Raw genomic sequence first — 26,701 nt, 5'->3', positions numbered from 1 at the left:
AGGATAAAAATAGACATGGTTATAAAATCTTCCATTCAAGAAGTTTTTATGAAGCCCAATTTGTGCCATATATAATTGGGCTTTCAAGCGATGCTTACGCAATTTCTCAATGAAAATTTAAGGGTGAGTTCGACCCAACGGGCCATGTTGAAAATCCGGATTGGGCCAACTGCATGAAATTGGGGCATATCAATTCAATTCCCTTTTAACATGTGACTTTTTGTATCCTTAGTTGCCTTTAAACATGGCATAACTACCAACAAACAAATAGTCTAATTTGTGGATAAAGTAATTAGTAAAGTAGGATAAAAAGTAAAAAAAAATAAGTAAAATAATAGAAAGATAAAAATACCACCCAAACTAGTCCAATTTGTGGCAGACATGTATTTTTGCTAGGGGTGGCAAATCGTGCGTGTCGGGTCGTTATCGTGTCGACACGATAACGACACGAACACGATAACAGCAAACACGAACACGACCCGTTAAGAAAACCTCAAACACGAACACGAACACGACACGAAATCCTCAGACACGAACACGACACGAACACGACACGAACCAATTAACGACACGAACTAATTCGGGTCAACACGACACGATAACAACACGTACACGAGATGACACGATAACGACTCGATAACAACACGACCTGATAACGGTTAAACCTATTAAAAATGAAAATAATAAGAATTAATAATATTAAAATATTATTTGTTAACGGATAACACGAACACGAACACGAACACGTATTGTTAACGGATGACACGAACACGACACGAACACGACACGAAATTTTCGTGTCCTTAACGGGTCGACCCGATAAGGACACGAACCCAATAAGCTCTGACCCAAACCCATTATTTTCGTGCCGGTTCGTGTCGTGTTATCGTGTCGTGTCAAAAATTGCCAGCCCTAATTTTTGCGTAATTGGTAAATTCCAATTTATGGCAGATAAGAGAAATAGAAAAAGTAAAGAATATGTAAAGAATAGAAAGATAAAAATAGTAAGACAATTTACATAAACACAAATGATAGTAAATTTGATTGACAAACTAAAATAAACAATAAGACTAGTAGTACAATTTTTAGAGGAAATATAAACAGAGAAGTGAGCCTTTGATTATAAGGGCATCATTTAAAGAGACATGCCAATTGAAACAAATTTAATAGGATCACCTTCTACACTTTTTTAAAAGTATGGACACTCGTGACTTCCATGCAAATTACTCCGTCCATTCGTTTCCTCATAGTTGAATTGAAACTTTTCGACATGGAGTTTAAAAAATTGATGTTTAGTGTGTTAAGTAAATAGATAAAAAATGTAAGATAGAAAAAAGTAAGAGAGTATAGAGTAGAAAGTGAATGAAGTAGAGATGATAAAATAAGAGTGATAAAAAGTGATATTCTCTCCGTCCATGAAATATTGTCTAAGTTTGACTCGGCGCAAGTTTTAAGAAATGTGAAGAAAAGTGAGTTGAAAAAGTTAGTGGAATGAGAGTCTCACATTTATATATTAGTTTTATGATAGAATGTGAGCGTAAAGAGTTAGTGGAAAGTGTGATCTATTTACCAAAAGTAGAAAAAAATAAAGTGGACGGACGGACCAAAATGACAAAATTGGACAACATTTCCCGGATGGAGGGAGTACCGTATATAGAAATGACTCAAATATGAGATAACTTCCCAAAATAAAATAAAATTACTCAATTATAAGAGAACGGAGGAAAGTGAAAAAATGTCATGAATACACTAAAAAAGAGGACGCAAATTATAGTTTTTATGATGGGGTTTGATTAAACATGGGCAAATCAAATAATTGGAGAAGGTGGGGGTAGAATGGGAAAAGAGAAATGGTTGGTGGGGAAAAGTGTGGAACTGATAGCTATTGAATCACAGATGAATCCACAGTTGGTGGTCCATTTGGTTATTATTCTCTTGTTCCTTCCCCGGTAGCAACCCCCACTCTCTATACTATACCATCTTAGTGTTCGTTTGCTATCCATATTAGGCATAGATAGTCCCCCTATCTATCATAATTTCCATGTTTGGTTTCCATGTTAGCAATCTACCTGACCCGAATCCTACATCCCAGTACCCGACACACGCCGTGATATGGGAACCCAAAACATAGATATCTCTATCTCTGTTGCACCATGCGATAGGGATGAATCAACGTGGTGAAGATTTCGCATTTCAACCAATTGACTTGAATGAATACCCCTTCATTTACTCCATCTCCATCTACTGTACTCCACAATCAACCAACAATTGCAGATAGGCGACGCGTTCTGTGAGAAACACTAGGTCGAAAATCTTGGTGGCAGTTGTTGCTGGTGTTGTTTACAATTTCATAATGGGTTAACCCAATTCGAATTTCTCACCGCATTTGCCTATTTTGGTAGGTTGCAAGCTAATGCCCTGGGTAATTCGAACGCCGAGGAGCCATGGCCGAACATGACGTTGTTTAGAAGGTAAGTTCCTCATAACTCGGCAGGTGAAGTGAATTTTGGTTGCTATTGCGCATCCATGGCCGTCACGATTTGTTGCTAAATGGCAGCATATAGGTTGTAATAAGCGTTTGAGTGCGGTTGTATGAATTGTGTTGAATAAATTGAATTGATTCCAGATGTTGTGTCTGATGATATTGAATTCAGTTTGTTTGTTATCTTTTAAACAACATTGGAGTTCATTATAGCTACCTTGGTCATTTGTGGTTTTGTAAGCAAGCTATGAAATACATTTGCTCATGAGCACCCATGGCCTTTACAATTTGTGCCTAACTGTCCAATTGTTTGTTGTTCTTTGTGATATGGGGGGTGATTGTATGAATTTTGTTGCATAAAATTTCATGGATTTGAGGCTGTTACTGATGTGATTGAACTCGTCATATTTGTTCAGTTGATTTATGCATCTATGTTGTTATGCTGACAGGGTATATGCACTCATACATCCAGTTTATGCAATTGATTTATGCATCTATGTTACGTCTTTGTGATGACATTGTAATGTGATGATTCTGCTGTGATTGTATGTCATTTGTTATGATGATGTGGTGTTTGAAGCAATTTGAGCAAGCTTACCAGAGATTTGTTCATGTAGGTGGATAGAAAGGAGCCAACCGAGCTACTGATCTTGCTTGAGGAAGTACTAAGAAACCATCGGATAAATGTTTATCGCTCTGGCCAGATCCAATGCACAGAAAAGGAAACCGGGGGGGGGGGGAAGAGTTACCCCAGAGGTAATGATTGACTCCATTCCTGCTCATGTAAAGCAGCTGGATAGGCTTGTCTGGGTTTCTGATCGTTTATGTATAGACAATTTGCGGATGGATAGAAACACTTTCAGTAGATTATGTCGCATTCTACGTGACCGGGCTGGATTAATAGACCAAAATTTGTCACTGTTGAGGAACAAGTTGCCATATTTTTGTCAATTCTAGCTCACCACAAAAAGACACGGGTTGTGGGACATGATTTCATGCGTTCTTCTAAAACAGTGTCTAAGTACACACATATGGTGCTCCGTGGGGTGCTTACTTTGCATGAGATTTTTTAGTGAAACCTGAACCGGTTGGTGATGACTGCACGGACTCCAGATGGAAGTGGTTCAAGGTATGTGTAATATCTTGTCCGCCATATTTTAATTTCTCCGGAACGTTGTGCTGACTCTGCAACCAAAAAATGTTGTAGGGTTGTCTAGGAGCTTTAGATGGGACATACATACACGTACCAGTGCCCATTGCTGACACACCACGTTATCGTAATAGAAAGGGGCAAGTATCAACAAACACACTTGCAGTGTGTGATTGACAACTTCGGTTCGTGTATGTGCTGCCAGGATGGGAGGGTTTAGCGGGTGATTCACGAATATTACGCGATGCAATTAGCCGGCCTCTCGGGCTTAAAGTACCCAAAGGTCAAGCAGTCTGATATTTGTGTTAGTAAAGTTGGTAGGCTGGACACTCACCTGTTCACATTGTTTCCCATTTGTAGATTGCTATTACCTCTGCGACAATGCATATGCCAACAGCAGGGGATTCATCACACCGTACAAAGGCGTTCGTTACCATTTGAAGGAGTGGGGTCATGGAACCCAAGCACCGCAAACAGCCGATGAATTATTCAACTTGAAGCATTCTAAAGCTCGGAATGTGATTGAGCGTTCTTTTGTAGTACTCAAGATGCATTGGGGAATACTTCGCAGCCCAAGCTTCTATCCTATTGAGGTCCAAACGGGGTTGATCATTGCTTGTTTCTTGATCCACAATTTTATACGCACTTAGATGGAGGTGGATCCGTATGATGAATTGGTAGGAGTTCAACTTGAAGATGGGTATGGGAGTGATCACGATGAGCCCGTGGTGCCCACTAACACTACGGTCACGCCAACACCAATGTGGACGAAGAAGAGGGTCGACCTTGCTGCTGCAATGTGGGCTCATAGGACAAACGTGTGATCGATGTGGTTGCGATTATTCGTCAGATAACATATCACTTTGTATTACTGCATTGAAATGTTTCATAACATACTTATTAACACACTTGGTTTTAAGTAATGCTTATTTGTTTGACATCTTTCTAGAAATTGATCGAGCTTTGAGGCTTTTTATTGGGCACTATTTAATATTAAACTAACAGTGCATTTCACATGAAAATTATACAAACATAATACATAACCTAGCAGAGCAGTCTCGCTTGTACATTTTAAAGCAAACAACATAAGTTAAACCTACATTCAACAATCATTTTTTTAATTCCACCTACGAAACAACATATTAATAAGTTAACAAAAGATATCGAGACTGGTCGGGGGCACAACGTAGATAATTAAGGGGTCAATTTGCGCGATGGTGCTGCCGGACTCCAACACGCGCACGATGAGCCTTTCGGCGATGAGTACAATTGCTTCACTGGCAACAACCGAGTTGGATCCATGCGTCCAACAAGTCCACCAGCCCTGCTTGGCGAGCCTTGTTTGGTATTGGTCGATGGCTCATCAAAAAGCTTCCGGCGAACCATTGTATATTGATCGATGAAGGGTGAATTGACTTCGTCCGGATCAACTGGCGAAGGAGCATGCTTCCCACGAGTAGGTGCATTTGGTACGGGGGAATCAGTTATCACGATCAGCTCCGTTGTGTCGGACATGGTTATCACCTCTCGCGACTTCTCCTTTTTCACATCCTGAAGCCCAAACATGGTTGTTAAGCGGTTATATTCCGCCTCGTCTTGGTAATAGTAAGCTCCGGCAAGGGGGTTTGTCTGCAAAAAAGGGAGTACAAACCGCCTGTGTTACCGATCTGCTTCAAAGATAATGACAACACATTTCACACGCCAACGACATACCCGAAATATAAACTTCAAAGTTTCTTCGTCTGCAACGATGAGCTTCTCATCAAGGTCCCAGCGGACTCCCGGTGTAGTAACAACTTCGTTGAAAGTCTGGTGGCGAACTCGGAGTAGCTCCAACCGACTGACAACATCAGCACAAGTTATTTTAGTGGCAAAGCGAAGATTGATTAACTTACAAGCCTCGTTGAGCACCGAATCAGTCACAAAGTCATCGGTCGATGAGCTCCCAGTTCGCAGCTTGATCACAGTAGAAAGTAGCAACGTATCCATCGCTGCGTTCCACTTGCCCCGGTAGAAGAAGGTCGCTTGATTATGGATAAGTGGGTTCATGGCGCCTAGTTGATGAGTAGTGGGTTGTAAAGTTGGGGTGGTTTTTAACTCAACACGACACCTTATGTAATAGCTAAGGGAACACCCCTATGTGCAACTCCTAAAGTGGTTTTCATAGACATCTTTACTCAAGTTAGATATATGTCATATCAAAAAAAAATTTACTTCTTCCACCGAGCTCGGATGCTAGCGTACTAGGCAACCACCAATGTCATTAATTTTGTAAGCTGACCATTCGATTGCATGGAAAAAAAATTTGGAGTTGCCGGTGTGGAGCTGATCTTGGCCATTTTCATATTAATTGGAAAGCAATTCTGAATAGATGTTTTTAAACAAATGATAATAAACCTTTAGAAAAATTTGAGTATGGTCTAATTTATAGTATTTTCTCTTACTTGACCATTTATCAAAGTTAACAACTTACAATCATATTCATAAAAAGCGTGAGCTATAGTGACCGGAACTCCTAACGGCGAACGACGGGAGTAATATAAATGGTCATATGTTTTATTGTTTAGATGAATACAATATTGGCAATTTAATCGTAACAAAATTTTATCCTTTTCAAAGAATAAATTTAAGCTCCTATTCAGTATGGTATATATTTTAAAAAAAATCACATGCGTTCACTAAAATGAAAGAAATCCTTTTATTGTTCCCTATAAGCTAATCCTTCAATTTTTAGAAATCCTATAATTTTTCCATATGGGCATGTACCAATCATTGTATATTAGAAAACCTTTTATTTTTTACTATAACCTAAGCCTATTATTTTAGGTATGAATAATGTGTTAGTGTGCATATATTTTTTTCCCATGTGGTACGTAACCCCTCTACCCCCTATATCTTATTTAGGAAAATTGGGAGGATAACACATGTCTTATGATGTGTTGCGTTTACATTGAATTTTTGGCACAACCTCGATTGCTTCATTTATGTAAAAAAGCTGCATTAACATAAAGTACACACTTCTTCCGCCACAGTGTAAACGAATGGATACACGCTTCCTTTTAATGCATTCATCAAATGCAAACCAACCCCTCCTACTTTCTTGCAGCCTTTGCCATTGACGCAGCTTGTCATCGTAGTAAATGGGGTGGGTGTTGATAGGGGAAGAAGGCTAATAAATATGTTAGCTGATGCCTCACTATGTGCAACTACATTGAAGCTAGCTATGGCGGACGACGACTCCTATGGAGAATACCATAGGCTTCCTTCCTTCATCAAGGTGTTTTTCGGCTCTCGCAACAAATAGGAATTGGTATGCTTCCTTTTCTGCCCACTTTTCACATTCTCGTGTTGGGTCCATTGAACTGCCTTACCAAGTGTGTCTTGTGTGTAGGTCTACCTCCTCAATGGGTTGCGGAACATGGGGATGACCTACCGTTCGACTGTCGGCTCGTAATGCCAAATGGATCCCGTTGGCCAGTCCGTTTACTAAAAATAGCCAGTGGATGCCACTTTTGCGTTGGATGGTCTGAATTCTGGCATGGGAATAATATTTTCCATGGTGAGAAACTAACCTTCACCCTCGTCGATATGGGGATTTTCCATGTAAAAAGATACAAGTCGGGGACCGGTTGCCCACCACGCGGTGATCTCGAAAGTGAGTCTCTTGTGAAAATGCTTCTGTTTTCCTTTTTTCAGTTTAAAAACATAGCTGTATGCATTGCCCTTACTCATATTTCTGAAATAGCGTTGACTGAGGAAGAAGAGGACGATGAGGTCTACACCCCTGACATTGAATCGTCGGACGATTATGCCCCCTCCGACGTGGAGTCCGAGTCGGCGGACGACAGTGACTACGACGATGATAGGGGTGCGCTTGATGACGACGAGTATCCCACATGGACGTTGAAGCTGACCAAGTCAAATACCAAGCGAACAATAGAAATTCCACTGACTTTTGGCAACTCCACCTCCGTGCTGCCCGCAGCAGAATATCGTGCATTTTCTGGTTGACGGGCAAACATGGCGGCTCATGCTCAAGCATAGCGCGGGCAAGATCTGGATCAAGCATGGTTGGCGCTGATTCAAAGATGCTAACGCGTTGTTCCCGGGTGTTTGTTGCCACTTTAAGCTCGTCGATGCTCAAGATATCCAGTTCTATGTATGGTTTGATCAGCCGTTAGAAGCTTGTGTGTTTTCATTGTGTCGCGGCCATGTTCTTAGTTTTTACGGTCTGTTATGTTTGTGAACAATGTGGTGTGCGATTTTTCCATTGTGTACTAATGCCACCACTTAGGTATTGTATGTGCTTATTTCCACTTTCATGTTAACACTAGAAAGTTAAGTGCACTATGAGAAACATTTCAAAGTCTTGGATGTTTGATTCCAAGCACGGGCCGATGGGAACACAAGTAGGCAATCAAAATTATTCTATACGATTACCAAAGATGAAGATCAAGAAAGCAGATGTTCATATGGGCATTAGAAGCACAGTTTCTTGAGTGATAAAAGCAATAAGACAAAATACAACCAGTGCCAATGCATCCCCATGTTAAACGCAAAAAAAAGTGTCATACTACATACTGATGCAAATGCACTTGATAGCTACATGGATTAAGGTTTAAACCATGATAGATAACAAAATAACCAAAAAGACACAGACTCTACCCTCTTCAAATCATTCCATCTGTCTCTAGAAGGTCGAGCACAAATGCCGGTCGCGCCAAGTCATCCAAACCCCTAAACAGATCCATAAGCTCAGGCTCCTTGACTAACTTTTTTGCGGCATAAAATTGTTGCTTGATGGTCAGCCCGGGCATCCCTTTCAACTGATTGAAGACTTCGGTTCTCTTCGTGCTTAGATCAAACTCATAACCAATTCGGTTAGAGATGTCTTTCAACCGCTCATTGGTGTCTTCATGGATGCGATTCATCAGAGCTAGGACACTGTCCATCTTGTCCTCAGCCTTCCTCTTCTTTGGTGCTTTGTTTTGCACCCTCGGATTTACACTCACAGGTGCCGGTGCGGAAGTGCTCACATCTACCATCTCTGGCAGAACAGAGCTCGGGAAAACTTCATCAGGGAATAGTTCCTCTAAAGTAATTGGAGAAGACTTCGCTGAACTTTCACCCACAGCAACCTTTGAACCATAAATCTTTTGCACTGCCTCGCCAGTGTCCATGCCCTTAAGCCCCTCCGCACGGTCCTTGCCGAAAATCTCCTTCCTGACATTCAACATAGGCCACGACTTATTCCTCATATACTTGGCATTGTTATCTTTCTGCCACACACAGTAAACCAAATACACAATGTTGGGGTTTACACACACAAGGCTTTCACACACTCAAGAAGATCACACACACACTCACTGTTGTATGAGATCACACAATGCAGAAACACACACACTCACACTTTGAGTATTGAAGATGATAATCTTGGAGAGAAACTGGAAAACTCTTTATTGATTAAACTCCTAAACTACATACACGGTTTTTGAGCTATTTAAAGCTCTACAAACAAGTAGCAACTGCTACTAACTAACTACAACAAGAATCAAGAAAACAAGAAGAATAACCGCTACATCTCAGCTAACTAACTGCTGCTCCAACGGCTAGTTTCTCTAGGTTGCTTCTTCCTTCTCGGCTCAAGACCGAACTCCCTTCTCGGCTCAAGACCGAACTCCCTTCTCGGCTCACAAACCGAACTTCCTTCTCGGCTTAAGACCGAACTCCCTTCTCGGCTCAAGACCGAACTCCCTTCTCGGCTCAAAACCGAACTCCCTTCTCGGCTAGTTCCAGCTCAAAGCCGAGCTTCCTTCTTCTGCCTTCTTCTTCCAACTGAAATGAGCACTCCATTATTACAATTCTCCACCTGAGGGCTCATCTCAGTTCTTGCACAAACATTGATCAACTTCTTGCAACGATCAAACTTGTCTCTACCTAGAGACTTTGTTAGCATGTCAGCCGGATTGTGCAAGGTGTTAATCTTAATCACCTTCACTCTCCCCTTCTCAATCTCATCTGTATTCAGCTTGGATTTGTCCACCAAAATCCAGGTTTTGTTCTTGAGTAAAGACTCTATTTCTTCATTCATGGCCTCTATCCATCTCTCTCTGTCTTTGCTTCTCATGGCCTCTTTATAGGTGAGAGGATCAGCAATATCAATACTCTCAGCAGCACACAGTGCATAATAGACCATATCTGCAAATTTCTCAGGAGGCTTTGCATTTCTCCTTCCCCTATCTCTTGCAATCTGGTACTCTCTGGTAGGATCTGCTGTGGGCTCATCATTTCTTCTACCTTGAGCTGGAGCACCATCACCCTCTGGATCAGGTTCATTTTCTGAGTCAGTGACTCCACCTGCTCCTAAGCCAACTCCCATAGGCTCCACCTTGAAGAAATCACTCTCAACTTCACTGGAGTCATTGGAGTCCAGCTTACCTTTCAAGTAGGGCATCTGATCCTCCAAGAACACCACATCCCTACTCACCACCACCTTCTGCCTACCAGGCTCAATACACCAGAGCCTATACCCCTTAACACCCCTCTGATATCCCAGCAAGATACATTTCAGAGCCCTAGCTTCAAGCTTACTTTGCCTAGCATGAGCATAGGCTGCACACCCAAACACCTTGTATTTTGAGTAGTCACTATGAGCTCCATACCACATGTAATCAGGAGTTTCAGATTTCAGGGCAGTAGATGGGCATTTATTGATGAGATAGGCTGTTGTATACACCGCCTCTCCCCAGAACCTGCTGCTCAAACCAGAACCAAGAAGCAGGCACCTCACCCTCTCTAGGATAGTCCTATTCATCCTCTCCACAACACCATTTTGCTGGGGATTACCAGGAACAGTACGGTGCCTCTTCATACCCTTCTCTTTGCAAAATATATCAAGTTCAGCAGACAAGAATTCCAAGCCATTGTCAGTTCTTAAACATTTAACACTCCTTCCTTTCTCTAGCTCCACCTCCTTACACCATATCTTGAACTTAGTGAGTGTTTCAGATTTTTCCTTAAGAATATATACCCACAACTTCCTTGTATAGTCATCAATGATAGCTAGATAATACTTTCCTCCACCAATTGAACACACCGGTGAAGGCCCCCAAAGATCACTATGTATGTAGTCTAAAGGGGCTGTAGAAGAGTGAATACCTGTAGGATAGGGTGCCTTCTTTGCTTTTCCAAGTATACACTGCTCACAGGGGTCCATCTTGTTGAAATCTCCAGAGATCAGGCCCTTCTTGATGAGTTCTTTCAAGCTTCCTTCTGCTGGATGGCCCAGCCTCTTGTGCCATAGCATTAGGGAATCATCTGACACAGCATTGCTTTCTCCATCAACAGCCTTAGCCTTCAAATAATAGAGAATATGCTCTCTGTCAGCCTCCATCATCACTGCATCTCCAGATTTCACAAACAATTTTCCTTGACTCATTAATATAGTGAACCCCCTCTGCTCCAGCATTCCCAATGAGATGAGGTTCCTCTTCACTTCTGGAATATACCTCACCCCAGTCAGGATCTTCACAGAGCCATCTTGTAGGCTTAGCTTCACCTTCCCTATCCCTTTTATCTGACAAGTATGATTATTTCCAAGAACAACCGTACCCGATGCTTCTTGAAGATCATGAAACCAGCTTCTATTGGGGCACATATGGAAGCTGCACCCCGAGTCCATTATCCACCTGTGACTGACCCCACTGTCACTAATATTCATAAGTTGAGCCGGGGGATCAGCACTCTCCACACAATCAGATTGGTTGTGTCCCTCAGAGGCCATCTTTCTCTTCCATGCATGACAATCTTTCTTCAAATGTCCAGGTTTCTTGCACCAATAGCAAGCTCTGGTTTCCTTCTGAGCATCAGAACTTGAGGGTTTAGGGCCCTCAAACTTCTTCTTGAAGTTCTGCTTCTTGAACTTCTTCACATTCAAGGCCTCTGCAGCTTGAACATTGGAGCTTGCAGAGCCTCTGTTGGCTGTCTTCTGGAGTTCTTTGGCCATCAAGGCTGAATAGACTTCTGCATAGGTGATAGGTTTATCTCTTCCATAGATAATTGCATCACTTAACTGGTCATACGAGCTAGGCAAGGCATTCAATGTGAGAATGGCCTTATCCTCATCTGAAATCTTGACATCAACAGATCCCAGGTCATCAATGATCTTGTTGAACTCCTCTAGCTGCTCAATGATGGACCTATCTCCAGAAAAACTATAGGCATACAGCCTCTTCTTGAGATACAGCCGGTTAGCCAAGGATTTGGCCAAGTAAACTTCATCCAACTTGTCCAAGATCTCTACCGCAGTCTTGGCTTCTTGAACATCCCTCAAGACCTTATCTCCAAGGCACAGAATCACTGCAGAATGTGCCTTGAGCTGCATCTCCTCCATCTTTGCCTGAGCTTTATCATCAAGCACTGGAGCCTTTCCTTTCTCCTCTGGTTTTGCAAGAACTGCGGCCAAGCCTTGTTGAATCAAAACCGCCTTCATCTTCATCTTCCACAGGCTATAATCATTCTTGCCTGTGAACTTTTCTGCATCAAGCCTTGCTGCCATCTCTGAAACCGTTTGATCCTCTGCAAATCAGCTTCAATATCCCTTCCCACAGACGGCGCCACTTGTTGGGGTTTACACACACAAGGCTTTCACACACTCAAGAAGATCACACACACACTCACTGTTGTATGAGATCACACAATGCAGAAACACACACACTCACACTTTGAGTATTGAAGATGATAATCTTGGAGAGAAACTGGAAAACTCTTTATTGATTAAACTCCTAAACTACATACACGGTTTTTGAGCTATTTAAAGCTCTACAAACAAGTAGCAACTGCTACTAACTAACTACAACAAGAATCAAGAAAACAAGAAGAATAACCGCTACATCTCAGCTAACTAACTGCTGCTCCAACGGCTAGTTTCTCTAGGTTGCTTCTTCCTTCTCGGCTCAAGACCGAACTCCCTTCTCGGCTCAAGACCGAACTCCCTTCTCGGCTCACAAACCGAACTCCCTTCTCGGCTTAAGACCGAACTCCCTTCTCGGCTCAAGACCGAACTCCCTTCTCGGCTCAAAACCGAACTCCCTTCTCGGCTAGTTCCAGCTCAAAGCCGAGCTTCCTTCTTCTGCCTTCTTCTTCCAACTGAAATGAGCACTCCATTATTACACACAAATTACAAATTTTACAACCAAATGAAGCATGCATATGGTAAGAGTGCTTATGATAGTTTTGTTGCAGGAGCATGACTGTAAAAAATTAGAACAGAATATGCATAAGGACTTAAAATCTTCATGGTATCAGCATGTCCCATTTTTTCATGGTTAAGTTCTGCCTTGAATCAAAACAGTTGCTTTCATTCTGTCTATCCAGAAAGCTTTACACTAAACAATGGACTTGCAATGATTATTAAGGCCTAAATCAATAAAATGTGCATGAGCTACAATGAACTAGAAGCACCAAACCAATTCAATCAACATACTAATGACTCAAACAACCCAAGATAACAGTGGATAATCAAACAACTACGTAACCAAGACATTCCATTGCTGTGTTAGCAATATATATCTGCCAATAGCATAACAACAACAAAACAAATTGGCAATAATAACAACATCTAGGCAATTATCTACGAAGCATCTTAAATATGTTATTGGTTGCACCCGAAACATGGGGAAATATATCAACACATATACCCAAACAACTAATTAAAACTGCCAATTGTGAACAATTTACCTGCACGACTTGTGCCCATTGTTCATCGTCGATATCTACCTTATACTCACCATCCGTATTGAAACCAACTCCACTGCGGTCAAGTATCTGCATTAGCGAATAGTAATTCTTCTTCCAAAAATTGATTTTCGACTTGATGTTAGGATGAACAACAATATCAGTTTTTAGAAATTCACGTTTCAGTGCCTCCAGTGCACGGGTTAGATACCCTGAACGGAAACCATTATCCGACTTCCAGCCGGTTGCAGCCAACTCCTTCATAGTTGCCATAAGGATCGTCTCATCGCGTTCTGTCCAACAACGTCTAGCGCCAGCTGCTATTACTCCTTTGTTGGTTACCATATCAGAGCAACCTGCACAGAAAAAGTAGTTATCTATCACGTCTATAGCTACTACGAAGAGTAAGGCACGGGTTAGATGAAGGCATTACCCTCTGGTAATGGACTGCCGTCAGTGTCATTACCGCTATGGTGTTGAGAAGCCATTATAGGAAATGATGGTGATAATAAGAGCGTAGTATGTCTGTGACAATGCACAAAAACTAATTAACCCAACAAATTACTCCTATAATTCTATGGCTGCAGTTTCACTAGAATAAGCGAAAACAAAACACTAAACACAAGGTTTGCCACAAACCAAGTAAGTAATGATTGAAATAAACCTATTGCCCAAATTGAAACCATGAATGAGCTTCGTTGTGAACACCCACTTCAAAGTCTAAAAAAATTACATACAGGCATACGTATTCAATTGAATTGAATACGTGTTGTATAAATTTCAATTAACATGACCAGAAATGAAACCATTGGACAACAACATCAGACATAATCTCCAAATAGCTCGGCGACTACATGTCGGTGGCTGGATACCCTCATCAGCGAAATACATACCTGAGATTACCGCGGGGATTGAACTTCAGAGGAGCCGATTAACAGCCAGGCGCCCGTCGTCGCCACTATAGTTGGGGGGATATGAAATAGGTGGTCGGGAAGTAGGGTTTGACGACAAATTGAGTCCAGCGCCAAATTAGGGGGAATGAGGGCAATCTGGGCATTTTGCAAAATCAAGGAGGATAAAACCGGGAATGCATATGTGTATCTACAGTTTGGCGATCGCGTACCAAACAGAGTGTTTACAGGGGTGGGATATGTGTCTGTACAAACAAACAAATGGCAAAGATTACTAACTCACACACTTAACATGCTATTGGAGGTTACAACAACCTAACCTATGATAGGCCAACACGGATAACAAACGAACCCTTAATATTGTTACATGGCCTAAATTGAATACTCCTAGTCCTACATAAATTCTATTATTAAAAGGAAAAAACTTGTGCTACTAAACACAATCTTTAGGGATATACTCCCTCCGTTCCCACAAAGATTGTCCAATTTTTCCATTTTCGTCCGTCTCATAAGATTTGTCTCATTTCACTTTTTATCATTTTTGGTAGTGGACCACATATTCCACTAACTCATTCCTACTCACATTTTATTATAAAACTAATATATAAAAGTAGGACTCACATTCCACTAACTTTTTCAACTCACTTTTCATTACATTTCTTAAAACTCATGTCTGATCAAAGTGAGACAATCTTTGTGAAACGGAGGGAGTACATTGTACATGCTTTTCTACCAAAGAAAAATCAAGATGCTGATACGTCTTATCTTATCCCTAAACCCCACTTGCTAGCAATGCAAAATAAATTGATACGTTATTTTTGGAATAAAAACATACCTAGGGGATTCAGTAAAAAACTGTTGGAGTGAAATGAAACTATTAAATGTAACAAGTTAAGAGGGATTATCCATATATGTAACAATAAGTTCTGAGAGTGGATTTAAATCTTGGAGACGAGATAAGATGTATGCGGATGAATGGTGATACACATGGGGAAAATTTTCCAAAATCAGTTAAAAATAATTTGAATTTTAGAAAAAATTGAGTGTGTGCTACTGTATCTTTCAGTCGATTAACTATATTTCCAAAGGTCAAATATATTCCCCAAAAAAATGAGAACAATTGTTTATATGATGAAATATAATGGAGTAATAGTTTTTTCCAAACAGAAATGAACAATTAATCATAAAATCCAAAAGCAGTTGCTCACTGGGACTTGGTAGTAGATGGAGTACTACTTGATGTGCCCAAATATTATGGTAATAGTCTAAACAGAGATTATGAGTTATGAGGGTTAGAATTGTTTTGTTAGGCACTTGATGGGTCTTGCCATCCATTCTAGTATGATTCTATGATTTCTATCTCATTCAGCAACTGTCACACCTCCTCCATCATTATCTAATGAGTCCCACTCTGTTTTTATTTTTCCTATTGTCATATCTCACTTCATCCTCACCCATAATGCTACGGTACATGTATCTATGTAGACTATATTCTCAATTAATTTCATAAATGATACTCTAAATATTCCCTGTCATTATTCTCTATATCACGAAGGCAGAAGAAATAAGATGGTATTCAATTTTGGTTTTATTTATTTGGTAATGCTCTCTACTTTCATGAAAAATAGTTTTATCTGTGAACGATAGAGTTTTAATGAGAAATTGAGAAAGAGAAAGAGTAAAAGTGAAAAGGAGGAAATTTTCATTTTCAGAATGGAACTTTTTTTTTTGGATACGAAAAATAGCAAAATAAAATGAGTATACGTTGAATAATGATTACTAAATTGAGTAATGGATGAGAAAATGATCTCCCTTTATATCACTTATCCTCATTAGTCATTACATCTGAGATCTCATTAAGAAATCCATTATAAAATAATGATATTCTCTTCCTTTTCATTTCATGACTATGTTCCATGTCTCGTCAAGACCACATTCAATTTTTGAGCCTTAGATTTTGAAAAGTTTTGGTATCAACTCTTCATGGCTTTGATGACTTTTTTTTATATTCCACTGTTATCATGGATTTGATGATTTTTTTTGTATTCAGGTGTTAAGTTTATAGATTTTGTATCAGTTTCCTCACTTCCCGGAGAAAATTATTTTATTGAAAATTTACTTCCTTCGTCCCAATAAATAGGAAACGTTTGTTTTCCAATACGAGATTTTATGTAGTGTTGTTTTATGAGTTAATAAAGAGGGAGTAAAGTAAGAAGAAAAAGGTAGTGATGGTGTAGTTTCTATTTTATGAAACATTTCATTTTTAATTGGACAACCTAAAAAGGAAAATGTTTCATTTTTAATGAGACATATGAAGAGCATATTTTACCGTTAGGATGTATATAAGGGATTAACGGTAGTTTAATACTTTTTCTATCCCACAAGAGTATACACTTTTGGTTTTATACGAATTTTAATGCACATTGGAAAAATAAAAGAGAAGTAGAAAGAAAAAGTAATTGAAGTATTATTAGTGGAGAATGAGTCTCATCTCATTAAAAAAACTTTCTAAAATTAGTAAATGCATACCTTTGTAGGACGAACTAAAAAAGAAATAATTCACACATTTATGGGAAAGTAAGTGATTTCTTGATTACACAGTTATACTTACCCACTCGGATAAATAGGGTAAGATAGTAATATAGAGATACTAAAATGGTTACATGGTTATCGATTGCCAAACTTGAACCGATTAAGGTCAGTTATGAGTTCAAGTATGGTTAGCATGATGTGTTGGGTCCGATTATCAATTCTAAGGGTATCCACTATGGGGAGCCCGCGGCTATAGCCGCGGGTTGGGGCGGAGGGCGGGCGGGCTATAGTGGAAAAGTTGTCCGCGCGCGAGGCGGACACCGAAATGGGGGCGGTAGGGGGCGGACGGGCTTCAGCCGACTCCGGGGCGAGGACGCGGCGAAATGGGGGAAGACGCGGCTATAGGCGCGGCGCCTATAGTGGCATCACCGACCTCCGCGGCTATAGCCGATTTTAATTTTTTTTTTACATTTCAATTTACCTATAAATACACCCACTCCATTCATTATTTTCACACCATTCCAACTCTACATCTATAAAAATTTCTCTCACTACAATTTGGGGTCGGAAATGAACAATTTGTGGAGAGACAGCTGGAATGCTCTGATTCAACAGGTGCAACACCAGGCCGCCCAGGAGGAAGTGGCCCGTTTGGCGGAGGAGGCGGAGAATGCGGAGGATTCGATCCCTCGTGCCATTACTCATCGGCGGACAATCCCACGAGACCACGTCGGTGCGCACCAACGTCTAATGGATGATTACTTTGTGGATAACCCCCGTTATCCACCCGAGATATTCCGCCGGAAATTCAGGATGTCGCGACGGCTGTTCAACTATATAGCGACGAATTTGGCGGAGCGTTACCGGTGCTTCACCGTCCAGCATGATGCGGCTGGCCGGATCGGGCTGTCTACGCAACAGAAGTACACCGCTGCAATCCGGACCAGCTTGCCTAGATTAAATGTAGTGTGTAATTTTAATTTTAATTTTAATTTAGTGTGTAATTTTAATTTTGATTTTAATTTTGATTTTAATTTTAATTTTAATTCATTCTACTTCGTATAGTCGTGTTCTTCTAATTACGTATAGCCCGATAAATTTGTTCATAATTACTTGAAACGTTACAAAATGAAAGTTGATTATAAAATTTGAGGGCTATTGGAGGTGTCCACTATAGTGGCGGACACAAAATTTTGGGGCTATAGATAATAAAACTGGGGCTATGGACAAAAACTGGGGCGTGGCTATTGGGCGTGTCCGCCTTATAGTGGACACTCTAACAGAGAATCATTCGGTTTGAACTAAAGTAACCAAATTAAATTAGCAATATAGTACTTCAACTAAATTAGAGTATTGGAGTATAACGATCCAATCCGCACAATTTGTCATCCATAGTTTAAATAATAGAGTAGTACTACCACAGTAAAACTCTTCGGCTCTCATAGTGTTCATTCATTGCATACGCCTTTAAAATAATCCAAATATGTAAAGTTGAACAAATTATATTTTGTGAATTCTTATACTTATTTCAAAATTCAATAATTCCTGTCTCGAAACAATTTTTTAGCCAAACATATCCTTTAAACAATATTCATACCATGTTTGGTTGTCAGGATTCTGTTTGGGAAAGTAATCTGATTCCTTACATTTTAAATTTCTGCGTTTATTTCGATTTTTAACCTAACTGGGAGAGTAATCAGAATCCCGAGAATAAGGAAACTTAATACAACTTTCTAGGATTCTGAATCTCAACTTATCTTAGGTATTCTTTTTCCCAGTTTTAAGATTCTCACATATTTAATGCAATATAATATTATTATAATGTTTTAAAAATAATTTAAAATTATAAATCATACTTAATTTCAGTATAATAAATAACTATATTATCATACTAATATTTATATATAATTATAATAATAATTAATAATTTATTTAATAATTAAAATTTAATTATAATAAATAATAATTATTTTATAAATTAATAATTAATCAATAAAAATCGTAGTGAAATTTTAAATTATAAAATTTATTTAAGTATAATATCCATAAATATCACCATGTAACTATAATGACAATTATATATTATGATGGATGATCCATATTTAAACTATTCATCGTAATAATAAATATAATAATATAATTATTATCATTTGTAATAAATAATTTATTACAAATTTTAAATTACTATTTTTTATTTATAATAAAAAATAATAAGTATTATATTTTTAGTTTGATTTTTGAATCTAATATAAAATATAGGAATCATATTCTCGGAATTCATTTCCCATGAATAATTTTCTTTGTCAACTTTACTTTTCCGTCAACCAAACATGGTCATAAATGATTTGATATACTAATATTCTCAATTTGCCGTTGCAACTTATATCACTATCAATTTTATATATAGTTAATAATTATCGTTAATACGATCCAAACTAAAAACATGATAAAATTCAAATCCAGACGTTAAATAGTTTATGATTTTTTTTTGGCTTACTAAATCTTTTTTCATAAGAGTAAACTACGCAAATGGTCCCTGAACTATGCCTTTTGCACGCCAATAGTCCCTGAACTTTAAAAATATCGTAGATAGTCCCTGAACTAAGGGATAATCACATTTTTAATATTTTTTCACTTTTCTTCTAATTTTATACCAAAAATACCCCCAAAAGCTTGGAGGGTATTTTTATCCATAAATCATAAATATCAAATTTTTGAATGAATTTCTTGCGGAATAGATAATAAGGTATGTTTATTAATCGTTGTAAATTAATTAGGAAGTGATCCATAACTATTTTACAGCATTGTTTTTTAATTTGGATTCTCTATTTTAAGTAGGTAGGTCATGTGTGTCAATAATCATCCAAGATAAATGTTGAAAGAGAATCTAGAAGATTTACAAGTAAGATCAAATTCATTGACGCCAATCTTTCTAGCTGTAATAAAATACAGATTTGTACGAACATTTTATTTAAATATTAATATTTTTTAATTTAAAAGCTGAAAAAATTCGCATAAGTAGCTGCTTAAATTGAGAATAACAATAATGAATTAATACCCGTCTATTAATTGATGTCAATCTTTCTATCTGTAATAAAATTTAGATTCATACCAACAGTTTATTTAAATATTAATAAAATTTTAAATTTTTAATGTGGAAGAATTCCTTGCTTGCTTAAAAAATTCTTGACGGAGGTATTAATTCATTATTGTTATTCTCAATCCAAGCAAGTTAGGAATGAAACTAATTTTCTCAATCCAACCAATATTAGTACAAATGAATGAACTAGTTAGGAATGAAATTAATTTAGAAATATGAAATGAATATGGGAATTGAATAGAAAATTTTCGGATCTTATAAATTTAAATTTAAATAAAATACAATAACTAATAAAATAAAATATTTCGATTTTATTTACAGGTAAAGAGACAATTTAAGCAATTGTTTTATAGTGTTGATACTTGACCTTCTTTAATTAATGAACCTACGTTTCTCCAACGACAAAAGTCATCGAAAGAAGATAAAAATGAAGTTAAATAGTTATGGATCACTTCCTAATTAATTTACAACGATTAATAAACATAAGTTATTATCTATTAAACAAGAAAATCATTTAAAAATTTGATATTCATGATTTATGGATAAAAATACCCTCCAAGCTTTTGGGGTATTTTTGGTATAAAATTAGAAGAAAAGTGAAAAAATATAAAAAAATGTGATTATTCCTTAGTTCATGGACTATCTATGATATTTTTAAAGTTCAGTGACCATTGAAGTGCAAAAGGCATAGTTCATGAACCATTTGCGTAGTTCACTATTTTCATAATTAGTGCATTTTTATATCCAACGGTGAAAATGTCGGAAGCGCGGAGGCAAAACAATGGCGACAAGGCTATTACTAAATTCCATCTCTGAGCCCCACACCCCATCCCTCATAAAATCAAAATCTCACTTCTGTCTCTTCGCACAATTCCATTACATAAATCATCATACCTCTATAAAAACCGTTTAATTTCTTCAAATCACTTTCACAACTGATTTCTCCAAATCCCTTCAACAAATTCCCCTTTTTCCTCACTTCTAGGGTTCCCTCTAATTCGATAGGTTTTCAGTAAAGGCGATTTTGACAATTATTGGAATGAGCCGTTTGGAAAAAGTAGCTACACCAAATAGGGAGTGTAGCACACTTGAAAACAAATCATCATCTGGCAATGATGTAGTTCGATTGAAGAAGATGATGAGCTGCCATCGGCGAGAAGTTAATCTGGGGCGACCATTTGATGGAGGAGGATGTGGGCCCAATAGCTGTAGTAGCGGCGGAACTACCGAGGCGGTGGGCCATGCGTACGGTGATGATTTTCGTCTTGGTGGTGAAAATTTTGCCACTAGTGGTCCTACTAACATTTTCGCTGCCGCTGCCTATTGCGCCGCGCCATACAAATCCCCAGGTACATCTCATTATCTCTCTTCTCTCAATTCATTTCCGTCATGGTTTTTTGTGCAAGCGATGTGTTTGATTAAATGCGCGATAGAAAGTTGGACGCAGTTTTAAGTGGTTGTTTCTCATCTTTCTCTTTTGTAACTTGGAACTCACGCAGAAGAAATGGCTGTCGCCTCGGCGTTCCCTTTCACATTTGCTCAATGGAAAGAGTTAGAAAGACAAGCAATGGTTTACAAATACATGATTTCGTCTGTGCCTGTCCCTCCCGACCTTCTCTTCCCACATTCAAGAAATTTCTCTGCTGCACCTCTAGATTGCGCCGCTTCATGTAAAATTTAGTCTTGGTTTTTATATTGTTTTTTATTTGGCTTTGGCTATACCTTGAAATCACAGCTCGCTTTTTGTTGAATTTGGAAGCAGTGTACAACGTGAGATATTCAAGGAATGGAGATCCGGAACCGGGTAGATGTAAGAGAACAGATGGAAAGAAGTGGAGGTGCTCGAGAGAGGTGGCGCCCCACCAGAAATACTGTGAGCGGCACCTGCACAGGGGCCGCCCCCGTTCAAGAAAGCCTGTGGAAGTTAAAAACAATGGCGAAAATCTCAAAAAAGCTCGCACTGAGAAAAGCCACGTTCCTTCTAGTACTACTGTTTCTGCTACCCAATTTGCTGCAGGGAATGATAATAAGCCCCTTTTGCTTTTCAATGCTAAAAATGATCCCAGCGTTTCTGTTGCACCCTCTTCTTACAAAGGACCTACTAGGTTTGGTTTATTCTGATGTTGTGTGCGTTTCATTTTATTTGATTCCTGAATCCTCATTGTTGATTTTTGATGCATTTTGAAGGAATTCGAGCTTGATGATGGAGGGACAGATGGATGGGAGTGATCAGCGATGGCGGCATTTGATTGAATCAAATATGGGATTTGTTAATGTGGGCACTTCTTCTGTTAATGACTCTAGTTCCCTTTTTGCTCAAGATTATTTGGAGCAGCAGCAGCAGTCATTGAATATGTTGTCCTATTCAAATTTATCGGCCCCTGAAGTCAATACCCCCATTGGTTTCATCGATGCTTGGTCGATCAACAATCTTGATGGCAGCAATAGTGGGAATACTGAATCATCCATGACAACGAATCACGGGAACTTGTCTCCTTCACTCAATCTGTCAATAGCCATGGCTGCTGGCGACATCGTAGATCACGCAATGAGGATTATTGAGTGTTTTGACGAGAAAGATCCAAGATGGATTGACCCTCTCTATTGGGAGCCGTTTGCACGAGGAGGGCCTTTGGCTGAGGCTCTGCAGCCGGGATCAGTTGCCATCTCCAGTTGCTACTCAATAAGCGCCCCGGCTACTAATGTCTCCTCACCCACCGGTGTTCTTCATAGGACGACGTTGTTTTCGCACTCTGATGGTAGTGTCTGCAGTAGCCCAGTTCCTGCAGCTCCGACAACAGAAATTGCATTCAACGGGCTCTACTAAGGCTAGTGAGAAGCTGTTAATGTTTTCTTTTACTTTTGGTGCTGGTATTAGTTGTTGAATTTGATTTCTGGATGTTTGAATACTTTGCATTACTGCATTAATTTCAGTGAATTCCAAGTTATTTTTTAATATGTTAAATTACATAGAGATGGTACATTGGGTTTGGCAGTGAACTAACTAGAAAGAATCTATATTAAAGAATTAGTAATCTTGGAATCTTGATGATTAATTTGTTTATCAAATTTGAGAAGGCGAGGTGTTTGAATTTGGCGACAGATAAATGAAAAGCAGATTGTGTTCTTACCGTGTTGGCTATCTTCTTGAAATTTGCTTGTGCTTGTGGGACAATGTCCTATTTCTTTTGTCGGGAAATGTATTGTTTGATTGAAAACCCCTCTCTCTTAGATGAATAATGAATGCTTGTCACCACTTTTTAAAACTTTTTTTCTGCTTAGCATTGGCTACATTTATTAATTGATAAATTGAGAATTCGCATGTGGACTCATGTGACCTAAGATATTTGAAAAATTGTCGTCCACAATGATATCGATCAAGATTGTGAAAAACATGTGTTGTTTGTGGCCTATTTGCATTGTCTAACAAGTTCACAAGTTCTAAATTTAGAATAGATTTATGTGGGATAAATGGGGACCAAATTGTGTGAAACCAAAAGATTAGGATAAATTTATTGAGCCATAACGTGGCTAGCCATAAAAGGATACTTTAGTAAATACCACTTAATTAAAATACAAAATACCCCAGCTCTGCTCTGAGTAAAACAATGATTTCTTTGGGGCGCCATAATTAAGAAATTGGTATTCAAATAAGTTAATTGAAAAGATAATAAAGTTTGAAAGAGAATGAACAAGAAAAAAAAAGAGAATAACATAGGAATGAGACGAGGGAATATATAATTCTCTTTTTGTCTCTTGAAAGTTGTCGCTCTTGTGGAATTGCCTTAAAAATAAGGAAATACATACACAAATTAGTGTATCACGTAGAAAGCGGAAAAGTAGCTGAAGTAGTAATGAAGGAAGAGAAAAAAATTGAATACATTAATAGTTATTACTACATTTTTCAAATATAGAAAGATGACATATTTTCTATGACAAACCAAAAATGAAAGGGCGTTGTCGTGGTGGGCCAAATAGGCGGCTGCAGTGACGCCGAACGGGGGACTTGTTAGAGGAATCGGTGTCGGAGATGGAGATCAAGGAGAGAGGTTGTCGCTTGTTAGAGGAATCGGTGTCGGAGATGGAGATCAAGGAGAGAGGTTGTCGATATGGAGTGTTATTTAATATTACACGTCATATACAACATCCACGTAGGTGGGGGGCGTGTATTTTCGATTGCCACGGCGACATCTTGATGCATAAAAAAATATAGCGGGTCACAAAGCCGAAACGAGGGGTACTAAATGGCAATTATCTAAAGGGTATGATACTTTCAGATAAACGCTCCAATATCCTTAATGTCTCGTGTTCTCTTTGAACTTATATATAAAAATATCTGCAACCATCAGAGTGATAGAAGAAAGTTGACGAAATTCAAATCTCAAGTCTTTTGCTGTCGAGACATCCCAAGGGGACCAGTATTCTAAGCCATTTCAGCATTGTCCCAAAAATGAGTCAAATTCTCTAACACAGAAAAACAGAGGAAAACAAGTCTGAGGAATTTCAAGATCAGACATAAGTTGTTGAAGGCACATCGAAGATTGCTTGCTGAGCTTATTACAGTTAAAATGATGTGCATTCATCTACGAATTGTCATAGAAATCTAGGCACATTATCCCTTCTTGCATGTCAATCAGTGGCGTAGTAAGGCTTATTATCTCTGCATCTTTGGTAGTTGGATTGATCATCTCTATTCGGGCTCGACTGCCTGTGCCTTGGTGCGCTGCTTGGCCTAACACGCGCTATAGCTGATGCAGTGGCCGTCATATAGTTTGGTCGAGGCAAAGGGCAAGACTTGTCGCTCATGCTCATCCTTCGTGAGCTAGGCGACTCAGCTTCATCTTGCTGATAACACCTCGTCTTGGGAGTTCTAGGAGATTGAAGACCGAGATTGAGGCGCTTCGCATTTAAACCTGCAGGCACAAGCATGGAATCTACTTCAATAGTCTTGATTGGATCTCTTTGGTTGCATAGATTCCTATCTTTCCTCATCCAACTATATCCTGTTTTCCTGCTTGAATCTTCATCCTCAGTCACCCAAATCTGTGCATCAAAGATATCCAATCAAGTACTAATATGTAGTACTAACAATTAATATGCATAAAGAAAAATGAAATACCTGCTTAGACAATGCATGAGCTAGCGTGTTGCCCTGTTTGAGTGAGCATTCTTTTGTCTTGTGTATTAAAGCATGAATTTTTTCAAGCTCGGTAGGACCGACGGCCGAGCGATTCGAAACTCGACTCGACTGCGTGAACATTGAGTCTAAGGTTGCGGCTTCGCAGGACAGCCTCCGGCGCTGGTTACAAACTATGGATTGAACCCGAACGAGAGATTGGATGCATCGGAGGGTCCTTTTTGCACGTTTTCGGACATTGTGGCCTCTTATTACCGCCTGCAGCTTCACCACGCCTCTTAACGCCATTAGAGCTCTCCTTGCCTAATCAAATAACGTTTGAGCTATTAATTGTAAAAATAATTATCCACTTCTTATGTCAATACGCAACTTTAATCTTTATTCCAATTTACTTAAAAGCTATCCACACAGCACAAGTGGACAGACACCGGTGTATGTATTGCATTGTAATTTAGGCTTTAGGGGTATAATTTGTCTTTTGTACTCCATCCGTCCACAAAAAATAGAGCACATTTGTCATTTTTTGTTGTCAGCAAAAAATAGAGCACATTTAAAAAAGGAAAGTTTTCAACAACTTCTCTCTTACTTTTTTCTCTTTCTCATACTAATAATATGGACCCAAATTCCACTAACACTACTTCTCTCTTACTTTTTTTTCATTCTTTCTTACTTTACTAATTCTACATTAAAATTTGTGTTATTCACAATGGGTCCTATTTTTCATGGATGGATTGAGTATAGCATATCCAATTATGTCTCACAAATTGTCCAAACATGAATTTTGTAAAGAAGGACAAAAATTAGATTAATTCAATTATATGCACCCAAATAAACTAGCATGTCAGTTAATTTGTTCCATCCTTATTAGTTGAACCATATTTACATGCAACCCGAATTTATAACTTCGTAACCCAAAATCAAAAGGTACATGAATTTGTGGTGTTAATTACCAGGTATCCTCGGAAAATTTTCTGAATGAAGAGAGCAGCCTTGTCTTGTTTGAGCAAAAGGGCCGGCCTAGTGAGCCGGATGATCTCCAGTGCTGCCGTGGTCGCCATAGCCACCGCCAATGCATGTTTGTGCTCGCCCTCCATTTTGGGCTGCTTCCTCACCAAATTCTCTTCTCCGCTAACTGCCGAAGAATTTACAACGTTGTGCTGAGTCGTCGTCTTCACAGATAAATGCCTGCCGAATATCCATCTCTTCTTTCCACTTTTCTGAAAACACACACACACACACACACATATTGAGTTAGTTCATATTTCATAACAGACAAGAGTAATGAAGAGATGTAGAGGGAGAGAGATGCATACTTTTTCTTCTTCTTTTGGCTCGTGATCTTCTCTTCTTCTGCTGCTTCTCTTCTTCTCATCGTCGTTGGTGGGAGATCTGAAGGCCTTCTTCACTGCATTCAACCAAGAATTCCCACTCTTGTTTCCCATGAGAAGAAGTTTTGGGGAATTTGGAGCTTTTCTTTTTTTTTTGTGTATATGCTATGGGATAGAGGTAAATTAAATGTTGAATAGTAGTGTAGTGGGAAACAGTATTTAACAAAGTGGTCTACTTTGACACAGTAGTTCTGCATTTTATAGAACAAACCAAAAAGAGCAAGTTCTAACGCATGACCTCAATAAATCATTTTTGCAGCATAGTA

General features: G+C 38.9%; 4 protein-coding genes and 1 long non-coding RNA gene across 6 annotated transcripts; 3 read left to right on the top strand and 2 right to left on the bottom strand.

Annotated features, from left to right (window-relative positions):
- The first annotated feature begins 1,959 nt into the window (after positions 1-1,959).
- On the top strand, positions 1,960-4,572 carry LOC121804004. Of its 2 annotated transcripts, XR_006051106.1 has the most exons (5): positions 1,960-2,304; positions 2,403-2,471; positions 3,100-3,611; positions 3,690-3,915; positions 3,993-4,572. It is a non-coding gene; the product is annotated as an uncharacterized LOC121804004 (long non-coding RNA). The 2 variants fall into 2 exon arrangements; XR_006051105.1 differs by having other exon boundaries at positions 3,690-4,572.
- A 46-nt stretch (positions 4,573-4,618) lies between these two features.
- On the bottom strand, positions 4,619-5,684 carry LOC121804824. Its single transcript, XM_042204517.1, has 2 exons — positions 5,346-5,684; positions 4,619-5,261 (listed from the first exon to the last, which is right to left on the bottom strand). The coding sequence occupies exons 1-2, from the start codon at positions 5,679-5,681 to the stop codon at positions 4,827-4,829; spliced, it is 771 nt and encodes a 256-aa protein (XP_042060451.1). The 5' UTR covers positions 5,682-5,684; the 3' UTR covers positions 4,619-4,826.
- A 1,175-nt stretch (positions 5,685-6,859) lies between these two features.
- On the top strand, positions 6,860-8,040 carry LOC121804884 (B3 domain-containing protein REM20-like). Its single transcript, XM_042204587.1, has 3 exons — positions 6,860-6,942; positions 7,024-7,287; positions 7,378-8,040. The coding sequence occupies exons 2-3, from the start codon at positions 7,086-7,088 to the stop codon at positions 7,641-7,643; spliced, it is 468 nt and encodes a 155-aa protein (XP_042060521.1). The 5' UTR covers positions 6,860-6,942; positions 7,024-7,085; the 3' UTR covers positions 7,644-8,040.
- A 12,666-nt stretch (positions 8,041-20,706) lies between these two features.
- On the top strand, positions 20,707-22,866 carry LOC121796087 (growth-regulating factor 2-like). Its single transcript, XM_042194819.1, has 4 exons — positions 20,707-21,259; positions 21,410-21,580; positions 21,673-22,015; positions 22,098-22,866. The coding sequence occupies exons 1-4, from the start codon at positions 20,950-20,952 to the stop codon at positions 22,735-22,737; spliced, it is 1,464 nt and encodes a 487-aa protein (XP_042050753.1). The 5' UTR covers positions 20,707-20,949; the 3' UTR covers positions 22,738-22,866.
- A 1,408-nt stretch (positions 22,867-24,274) lies between these two features.
- LOC121804175 (protein IQ-DOMAIN 17-like) lies at positions 24,275-26,570 on the bottom strand. Its single transcript, XM_042203709.1, has 4 exons — positions 26,361-26,570; positions 25,998-26,264; positions 25,030-25,350; positions 24,275-24,953 (listed from the first exon to the last, which is right to left on the bottom strand). Exons 1-4 carry the CDS (start codon positions 26,487-26,489, stop codon positions 24,540-24,542), a joined length of 1,131 nt encoding a protein of 376 aa, XP_042059643.1. The 5' UTR covers positions 26,490-26,570; the 3' UTR covers positions 24,275-24,539.
- Between the last annotated feature and the right edge of the window lie 131 nt (positions 26,571-26,701).

This window comes from Salvia splendens, chromosome 1 (assembly GCF_004379255.2).
Source record: "Salvia splendens isolate huo1 chromosome 1, SspV2, whole genome shotgun sequence".
Lineage (NCBI taxonomy): Eukaryota > Viridiplantae > Streptophyta > Magnoliopsida > Lamiales > Lamiaceae > Salvia > Salvia splendens.
The sequence above is the reverse complement of the archived record's forward strand: the minus strand, read 5'-3'. Positions and strand labels throughout refer to the sequence as shown.

Bases quoted from the DNA above. Each gene is read 5' to 3' on its own strand.
- LOC121804824 (XM_042204517.1), bottom strand. From the start codon at position 5,681: ATGAACCCACTTATCCATAATCAAGCGACCTTCTTCTACCGGGGCAAG. The intron at 5,262-5,345 runs GTATGTCGTTGG...CCTTTTTTGCAG, and splicing joins CTTTGAAGTTTATATTTCGG to ACAAACCCCCTTGCCGGAGC.
- LOC121796087 (XM_042194819.1), top strand. From the start codon at position 20,950: ATGAGCCGTTTGGAAAAAGTAGCTACACCAAATAGGGAGTGTAGCACA. The intron at 21,581-21,672 runs GTAAAATTTAGT...ATTTGGAAGCAG, and splicing joins TCTAGATTGCGCCGCTTCAT to TGTACAACGTGAGATATTCA. The intron at 22,016-22,097 runs GTTTGGTTTATT...TGCATTTTGAAG, and splicing joins TCTTACAAAGGACCTACTAG to GAATTCGAGCTTGATGATGG.
- LOC121804175 (XM_042203709.1), bottom strand. From the start codon at position 26,489: ATGGGAAACAAGAGTGGGAATTCTTGGTTGAATGCAGTGAAGAAGGCC. The intron at 25,351-25,997 runs GTAATTAACACC...TTATTTGATTAG, and splicing joins AAATTTTCCGAGGATACCTG to GCAAGGAGAGCTCTAATGGC. The intron at 24,954-25,029 runs GTATTTCATTTT...TTTGATGCACAG, and splicing joins CTCATGCATTGTCTAAGCAG to ATTTGGGTGACTGAGGATGA.
- LOC121804884 (XM_042204587.1), top strand. From the start codon at position 7,086: ATGCCAAATGGATCCCGTTGGCCAGTCCGTTTACTAAAAATAGCCAGT. The intron at 7,288-7,377 runs GTGAGTCTCTTG...TTTCTGAAATAG, and splicing joins ACCACGCGGTGATCTCGAAA to CGTTGACTGAGGAAGAAGAG.